At 31.7% G+C, this 8861-nt stretch overlaps 1 protein-coding gene across 1 annotated transcript; it reads right to left on the bottom strand.

Moving 5' to 3' along the window:
- Positions 1-2779: 2779 nt before the first annotated feature.
- Positions 2780-7239, bottom strand: LOC130814965 (protein trichome birefringence-like 1). Its single transcript, XM_057681268.1, has 5 exons — positions 6300-7239; positions 4839-5031; positions 4550-4743; positions 4294-4452; positions 2780-3426 (listed from the first exon to the last, which is right to left on the bottom strand). The coding sequence occupies exons 1-5, from the start codon at positions 7130-7132 to the stop codon at positions 3072-3074; spliced, it is 1734 nt and encodes a 577-aa protein (XP_057537251.1). The 5' UTR covers positions 7133-7239; the 3' UTR covers positions 2780-3071.
- Positions 7240-8861: the final 1622 nt, after the last annotated feature.

Below are 8861 nucleotides of genomic sequence, written 5' to 3'. Positions count from 1 at the left end.
GTTCACTATCAATGTGATAGCTACATCCACCGGCACCAAAATCAAATAATTTCACTATGATCGCAAAGAGTTACAAGATGAATCTCAATCACACTCACAAATTAATGGCTCTCTTGTGATCTCTCTCAATTTTTGTGAATCATCATATATTAATCCTAAAATGGGAGTTTATATGCTAATGCCCAATAAAAGGAAGTTATTACATAATAAACACAAAGTAACCGTCCCAAAAGACACCTCTCGTGAAAAGAAACCGCCATTTCGCGAGCGGTGTACAACTACGTGAGCCGCGAAATGGAGACAGAACGCACTTCGCGCTCTGCGGACTGAGGCAGCGACTTCTCCGTGCCCCGCAGACCTCATCTTTGACCCATACTCATCTTCTTCAATGGTGCTTGCTAGTTTGAGTCACCATTAACAACAAATTCACTACCGTAAATGAAGTACAAGTTATATATAGGAAAATTAAAAACGAAAAAAATTACTTCTAAAACTTCTAAGGAAACCGTGAGGAGTAACCGGCCACAACCGTTTGGTGGTTACCAAAAGTGGCCGGTTGGTAACCGCTTGGTAACCGCCATTCCACTTACTCCATTTGTGGAAAATAACTTCCCATAATGTGTAACTCCGTACATAACTACCGCCCATGATTTCCTACCACAAATAACCATAAATAACTACTAGAAACTAACTTTAACTTCTAGAAACTATCACTAATTCTGCAAATAACTACCTTAGCTAAATTGGACTAAACTGGACTTGAAGATGATGATTTTAAGCAAATATTTCACACGCCAAGATGCTTGAAACTCGACTAGAATTTTCGACCCTTTTCCGTGCATGATTAGAACAATTAATTCTTCCTTGATGATGAGCTGCTTTGGCGCCATAAATGGATCACATTTTGGACTGAATTTCTTTGTGTGTTTGCACGCCTTTACTTGAGCTTTGAATTTGTTTGCTTTCGAGATCTTGTGCTTACATACATGCCTAATGACTTCTAAAAATACTTAAAGTAAAATGAAGATTAAAAGTTCCTGACTTCAAACTAAACAACTAAACATCTAACTTAAACACAGAAAGTTCGACTCAAATATAAACAAACTTAAAGTTAGTAAATAAAATTAAAAGCTAGATAAAGACTTGAATTAGAGATGGTCTTTGAAGGGTGAATTGAAAGATTGCTTGTTCTATGAGGAAGGTGCGCCCATGCCAACATTGTTGAGGATGAACATTGCAAATAAGATTGAGTGATGGCTTGATATAATCCACACGAAAGCCGCCCTTGTATGATGTTGTTGATGTCTTTGGATAAAACAAGCCATGAATAAAATTTCCTCCTAATTTTGAAATATTTATGGACCTTGATTTGCAACATTTATGATAATGAATTAATGATTCATGAACTTGAAGTCTTGAACTAGAGTCTTTTCCTCGCATGAAAAATGTTGTAGTTTGTCTAGTTTCATTTGGTTTGTACTATCTTGGCTATCTCATTCACTTATTTCTTACTCTTTTTTTTGGTTCTATCTTATTCTCCCATTCATCATCATCATACTAAATATATCTTGCTTATAAAAGTCTAAAACACACTGATGATAGTGATCATACCCAAGTCACTTGCGTGATGTCGTGAATAAACAGTTAACACTATACTACATTTATTTTATTTTGCCTTATTCTCCAATTACAAATTTTTACTCCATCTGAAAGTTTATCTCATTTAAGGCAGGGTTTAAAGGTATTTAAAGCCTCAATATCTTTAAAATATTTCATAAAAAATCATAAAAAATATACATTAAATTAAAAAAATTCCTTACATCAAGATGAACTTAGCAAAATCTTACATAAATATTTTTAAACCTATATGTAATCACAAAAAACCATGTTTAAGTTTTTCCCTCCTTAAATAGAATATTTTAATATGGACAAATTTTTAGGAACAAAAGAGGTATATTATTTTATTACAAATATACAACCGAAATATATTACAATTTATAAGTAGGGTCGTCTCTTAGATTTAAGACCTTGAGCCATTTAAAAATTATAGACCCTTACAATTAAGAAAAAAAAATTAAAATATTAGTATATGATAAAAGCTCTCCATTAATTGAACTTATTATCCAGCTACTTAATATATTATTTTTTAATCAAAAGTGAGATTTTTAAAAAAGAGATAACATCGCAGAATATTATACAAGTTTAGAAGTATAAAAATGGATATTTGGGCCCCCTATAATGATGAGGCTATGTGTTTAAACCATTTTTTACACGCTAATTGACCAATATACTTAAAAGAAGTATCTAAAACGAAACCATAGTTTTGAGTTTCAATCATGAAAAAGTCACTTCAATCATCATTATATCCAATATATCATTCATAAGAATATTATAACGAGAGTTTGAAAAAAATTATGAAATCAGGAAATCCAATACTTTTAGATCTTCCAAAGTCTTGATACATGCCATTCATGTTCTATAATCACATGGGCTTTCACCAATCCCCACCAACGTATCACGTATGACGTCAATAAATACAACTCACATCCACTTTCGTCATGGTTGTTTAATCTAACCACAAGAGAAATTAATCATTATTAATAAATACTAAATCCGACACACAAATAAATATAATAAATTTATTTATTAATAATAAATAATTTATCCACCGGTCAACTGAATTTTTTCATTGTCTTCATGTATGTACTTGAAAGGAAAATTACAAAAAATGTCAATATCACCAAATTTGCCGACTCCATTTTTCATCACCGACACTAAATTTCAAAAGAGATTATATTTCCAATTCAAAATGCCTTGCAACACTAGTTCTGCAAAATTGGACTGAACCGACGGTCTAAACTAAAATCAAATTAAACTAAACCGAATATATAATCTCTAGAAAGAATCCTATTTACTTTCCTAGATTTAAACTTAAAAATTAAATATATATAAAAAACCTAAAATAAAATCCAATCACATTGAATTTACATTCTGTGAAAATGAATAGGTAAAATTGTGTCGTCAAGACTGTTGCACAAGAATGTAGCGAGCAAGTGGGTGTTCGTTTTGGCTTATGATTTAGTGTTTTGATGTCGCTCCTGGTACTGTTTTCTTAGCATTTCGGCAAACAAAAGCTCGTTCCAAAAATCGGGAACTCCGGGAAGACACCAATGACTGCAGTCTTGAAACTTTAATGGCGAACTTTTCTCTTCTCCGTATACATGTAGCTTTCGGTACACTGATGGGTGCGCATCCTTGCGGTAATCTGTCATTCTCGTGATATTAAGAAAGGAAATAGGTGTTTTCATACCCTTCATTACCTTCTCGAGAGTTCTCATTTTCCATGGATATTTTGTTAGGTAAGCCTCATTCCTAATCGGTTCCGTCTCGCTGTCGCATTGGCCCCCAGAATTCCATTGCCCTCCTCTGTAAGATAGAAAAGTAATGAATAGGTTAGAATTTGCATAAATTCTTAATAATTCACTAAAAAACAATGACTATACGACTAATGTAAGTGCCGCATTGTACAGGTTTTCAGAAAAAGAGATGTAAAAGTGTAAAAATCCGTATTTTAGGCTGTTTCAAGGGAGATCTTTGACCTTTGGCCAAAATTTAGTGTTGGGATAAGTGCATCACCATGTCCGTTACTGCGATCACAACTGTTACCGTATTATGCAGATGCAAGTATGTGGCATACGTGGGAACAATTTATCTAGATTACTTTATATATCCGGATCCAAGGTAAGATCCACAATAGCAAGTTAGTGATCTATATTTGTCAATGCTAGCAATAAACAATGACTATACTATTTTAATGCAAGCCTTCCTTGCATCGGCCTCATTTTCAGAAAAAGTGATCCGATAATTCTCGTGTTCTAAATGTGTAAAAGTCCGTATATTAGGCTGTCGAGGGAGATCTCAGGTTTTCGGCCAAAATTTAGCGTTGGGATACTACATAATTCACAATACTACATCACCGTGTCCATTACCGCGATCGCAATTGTTACCGTATTATGCAGATGTACGTATGTGGCTTACGTGGCAATGATTTATCTAGATTTCTCTATATTCGGATGACCGGATCCAAGGTAAGATCCACAATAGCAAGTTAGTGATCCAGATTTGTCAACGCACATCTTTTCTAATTGGAATACATAAATAATCCATGTAATGATGACTAAAGATTCAAGTAAAGGCTATTTGAAGTATAATTCCCTTCAATGTATAAAAATGAGCGCAACAAATAAGTTTCAGCAACACCATTAAAAACGTTAAAGTTCAGTTCATACGGACCTGAAATGCGTATTGGAATAGCCACGGAAGAAGATATGCGTCCTCTGAGGATTAATATTGGCGTCAACCCATCTCCCCCAAGTCGTTATGGCCTTTCGAAAAGCTTCCTTAACATCCAATTGTTTGTAAACATTACTACCTTCTTGATAATAATCCTCCCTGTCATACAAAAACACACAATTTAGCGTTCGATGTCTTTTCATGCGTGACAATGTACGAAGATATATGATGATAACAATAAGTGCAAATTACGCACCCTTTCGATGTCTTTTCATGTGTCCACCAATGACCGGTATTATAAACTAATACATCAGCGCTCTTAAATCGTTCAGATTCTTCAACCACAATATCAAGTCGAAGAGTTTCATTGGTAGTTCCGTCCGGGTTTTTGACATCCCATGGTTGAACCAAGAATGGGGCTACAAAGAACTCAATGGTACAACCATAATCCTACTCGAGCACCAAAAAGGAAGCAAATTTAGTTGATTAAACATTAAATTGTGCACACGAAGACTAAATATCGTATGTATAGGTACATATCTTACTTTAAATACAAACGAGTATGAAGCTTCAGTCCGAAAGTGGCGTTTACCATGGGCCTCATATACATTCTTCGGATTTTTAACCGAGTTCTTTAGAATGCAAACCAGAGATTCCCACATATTTCGATTCAATGAATCTCCAACAAAAACAAGCCGCTTCCCCTTCAATAATTTCAACATTTGCTTTCCGTTTAACCTACAAAAGAATGTGAATCAATACAAGATATTCAAATGTTCATTAAAGCTAGACTTTCCCATGAAGCATAAAATAGTTGATTTTATTTGAATGATTAATTAATTCAAGCTAAAGAAATATAAATGCAATCAATATAAACTATGATGCAAGGAATGACAGCATAGCCAACAAATACAAGTAACAAAAAACTATACTTAGACTAAGACTTTATTTTGATTCAAATAACATCAAGAGAAGATCTTACAAGTTATTCAAAGTTTCATCAAAACTAAACTTTCCTTTATCGGACTTTTATGTCTCTAGATATGAGATATGAGAGTTTAATGTGATGATTTTAATTTTCCGCTGTTTGAGTATATAACATATCCTTGGCCTTAAACCTTTGGTTGAGTTGGTTCGTTGACATGGTATCAGAAGCCAACGTGACAAGAGGTCATGGGTTCGAATCTACCAAAAAATTGTATCAAATTCGATTCTACTTCATATAGATCAAATCGAAACACCCCATATATAGGTTCACGGTGCATTGCCACCAGAAACCAAGATATCGGGGTTGGACTATTGAACCGATTCATAACGCGAGGGTAGGCATAAGTGTCAAATATCATCTACAACGATCATAGTTTTATTAATTAGATTGATAATTGATCTGAAAGATTATAAATTTGCTTGCTAATACAGATGGAGATACCATATTAAGTTAAATTTAATTAAAAAAAATTCCCATCATGCATGCAAATAGTTCATGAAGTATATATTGGTAACCCTAGTTCATATCACCAGTGAGATTTTTTCTTTTGTTCCATAAGAAAGGAATCTGAAACAATTTTAATTCTTAAAATCTTTCAATAGATTCTAAACCATGTTTACAATTGCCTTAATTTAAGATCAACAATAAAAATAGGTACACTTTTATGGAAACTAGGAAAAGAAATCACACTAAATTAAGCAATATTTCACCCAATTAAAATTACAATATTAGTAAATTCATGTGAGAACTTTCTCAACTGATCATCATCATTTCAATGGGTCCTGCCTAAGTAATCATCATCATTCCAATGGGTACCGCCTAAGTAAGGGTCTGGGGAGGGCAGAAAAAAGGCAAACCAATACCCTCGTCATCATTCCGAACAAGTCTCGCCTAAGGCGGGGTTTGGGGAGAACGGGAAAGAAGGCAGACCAATACGAGTTCGCTATCATTTAAAATGATAAAAATATTGCACAAAATTAGCAAAAATGATGTAAACAAACAAGACAAGTAGAATTACCTAGGTAGTGTGCAACCTTTAGGCTTCCATTTAAGCTTCATATAATCATTATCAGGTCTACCATTAACAAAACAATTGAATTGTTCATCAATTAATTTACATGATCCTGGTTTATATAAAGGATATGAATCATCTCTAACCCATTCTCCATCATACAAATCACAACCAATCAATGAATCAATCAAACTTTTCCCTGAAACGGTGCCGTTTGATCTGCTATTATCCTGCTTCTTTGTGGGTTGAATTTGCCCTTCATTCTCTTTTACCCCTTTATCTTCTTTCTGTGTTGAATTTGCCCTAACAGTTGAATTAGAGGAAACTTCTGGGGTAATTTGGGGAAGAACTAGAACTACACTAGTCTGATTATTGTTCTTATTTCGTGGGTAATTGGTACTATTTGGGGAGATTTGGGGTGTAATTGTATCAGTTTTAGTGTCATTAAGACTAAAATTTCCCACTTTAATTGATGGAGAACTTTGAGGATCAATTTTAGGGTTAGGGTAAACAAAATCAGTATGATTAAACTGAAATTGTTCATTTTTATCAGGAGGAACTTGGGTTTCAATCAAATTCTGTGAATCATGAGATCTAGAAGAATCAATAGATGAAATAGAAGGAGAAGTATTATTAAGTGAAAAAAAATTGATGAACCAAGAAGAGGAAGAAGAAGAAGGGGAGAAAGTTAAGAAAGCAAAAAAGGTAAGGAAAACAAAGACAACCCCATAAATAAAAACAGTGCTTTTTCTAGTTTTGAAGGGAGAAAAGTGACCTTTAAAGTCATTAATAATGGTGTTATTTGAAATTAACTGGTATTTTGTGAGTTGGGCAGCCATTGTTGTTGCTTAGTGATTCTGTGGGAAGTGGGAAACAGAGAAAGTTAGAGAGAAGAGCGGCTGTAGAGAGAGAAAGTTTGAGTAATAATTTGATGAATGTTAGGAGATGTTGGTTATAAACGAAGATTCTTAACTAATTTCCTAAATAGATGGAAAGATATAATTTTAACTAGTCAAATTTTTTTAAAATACTCATTAAATTTACGAAATATTCTCTAGGTTGTTTTTTTTTTTATTTGAAATATTCCTCATAAAAATAGGCTTTTAAGAAACTTGAAGTATAAATTTTATTATATTTTTTTTATAATTTTATGATGAATAATAAGTATTTAGAGATCTTGAAATTCAAAAATTAACTTTAAAATAGTGAAAAATATAAATAGATAAAACAAAAAAAAAATGATGATAAAACAAAAAAACCAAAGAATTTAACTATTCAAAATTTAATTACATTTATATTAATAATATACTAAATTTGTTAATTATAAGGAAAAATTTGTTGAAAACTACCTAAAAATTTGAAATTTTTGTCTAAAATTAACTAATATAATATTTTGAAAAACATATTTTAAAATTCTTATTTAAGGCGCTCCGTTTATAAAATTCCAACAACTTTGTGATTTTTATCTAAAAAGAAAAAAAAATCATGTGACATCGATTTATTGATCCATCTATATATATTTTTTAAAAATTTGTTTTAAAAGTTGAGATTTTTATATAATATTTTAAAATTGATATTTTTTCTAAAATAATATGAGTGATGTATGAGATCGTCTTATCATGAGATGCAGTCATATAATTAACTCATTTCTCTAATCAATCATTGTAAATTGTAAGTGATCTTATAATAGACTAAATATACATAGTGTCGTGGATCTGCCTAATAAAGATAGTCTCATTTAAGAATTTGTGTTTTTAAAATTAATTTATCCTATTTATTTTGTCAAAAATTACCTACTAAATACATGTATTTGTGACCAGTCAAAATAATTGTTCGGGTGAATTTCAAGTCAGATTATTTTTAAAATGAATTAATTTTGAATAAGGTTGTATCGTGTTCACGTTGAGTTCAGGTGAGCCCATCAAGTATATATTGATAAAATTGTACTTCGTTATATTAATCATTTAGAAAGAGAAGTCCATAAACTTGATTAATGGTATAATCTAATTGTTGGAAATTTGGTGAAAACTTGCATTATTAGTTAGTTGTGAGTAGACCTGTTATTTTGGAAAGTGAAAATTGTAAAAAAATAAATCAATTTTTACTTGATCTGTTGAAAATAAATTCAACTATTGTTTATTTTTAAATAAACACATATATTTAGTATAATTGTTGAAATAAACTCAACTATTGTTCATTCCTAATATTTAATTCAAAAAAAAAACTTTGATGAAATAAAAACTAGTTTATTATTAACAATTTACCCGTTTGAAAAATTGGAGAATGTAAATTCCTCCATGTATTCTTATATTGTTGATTGGAAATGATTAAATGAGGTGGATTCAAATGTAGAAAATCTAAGTTAATCACGGTTATTTGTAAATCACATAAAAAGATAAAAATAATAATAAAATAATCAAAATCAAAATAAAAAAAAGAAACAAAATGGTTAAAGTCATAAACCAATAAATACTTGTCACCCACCTAAAAGTAATTCGGCCTCTCTCTTGTGAGACCGTCTTTTTTAAAGACGGTTCTCAAAAGCCCAATCCATCATGTTAATTTAAA

Source organism: Amaranthus tricolor, chromosome 1 (genome assembly GCF_026212465.1).
Source record: "Amaranthus tricolor cultivar Red isolate AtriRed21 chromosome 1, ASM2621246v1, whole genome shotgun sequence".
NCBI lineage: Eukaryota > Viridiplantae > Streptophyta > Magnoliopsida > Caryophyllales > Amaranthaceae > Amaranthus > Amaranthus tricolor.
Note: the sequence above shows the minus strand (reverse complement) of the source record. Positions and strands in the feature narration are given on the sequence as shown.

What these genes read in the sequence shown, in the direction of transcription:
- LOC130814965 (XM_057681268.1), bottom strand. Translation starts at nt 7,132, where the DNA reads ATGGCTGCCCAACTCACAAAATACCAGTTAATTTCAAATAACACCATT. An exon ending in CATACTCGTTTGTATTTAAA is followed by an intron (nt 4,744 to 4,838) that starts GTAAGATATGTA and finishes GTGCTCGAGTAG; the next exon opens with GATTATGGTTGTACCATTGA. An exon ending in TATTCCAATACGCATTTCAG is followed by an intron (nt 3,427 to 4,293) that starts GTCCGTATGAAC and finishes TCTATCTTACAG; the next exon opens with AGGAGGGCAATGGAATTCTG.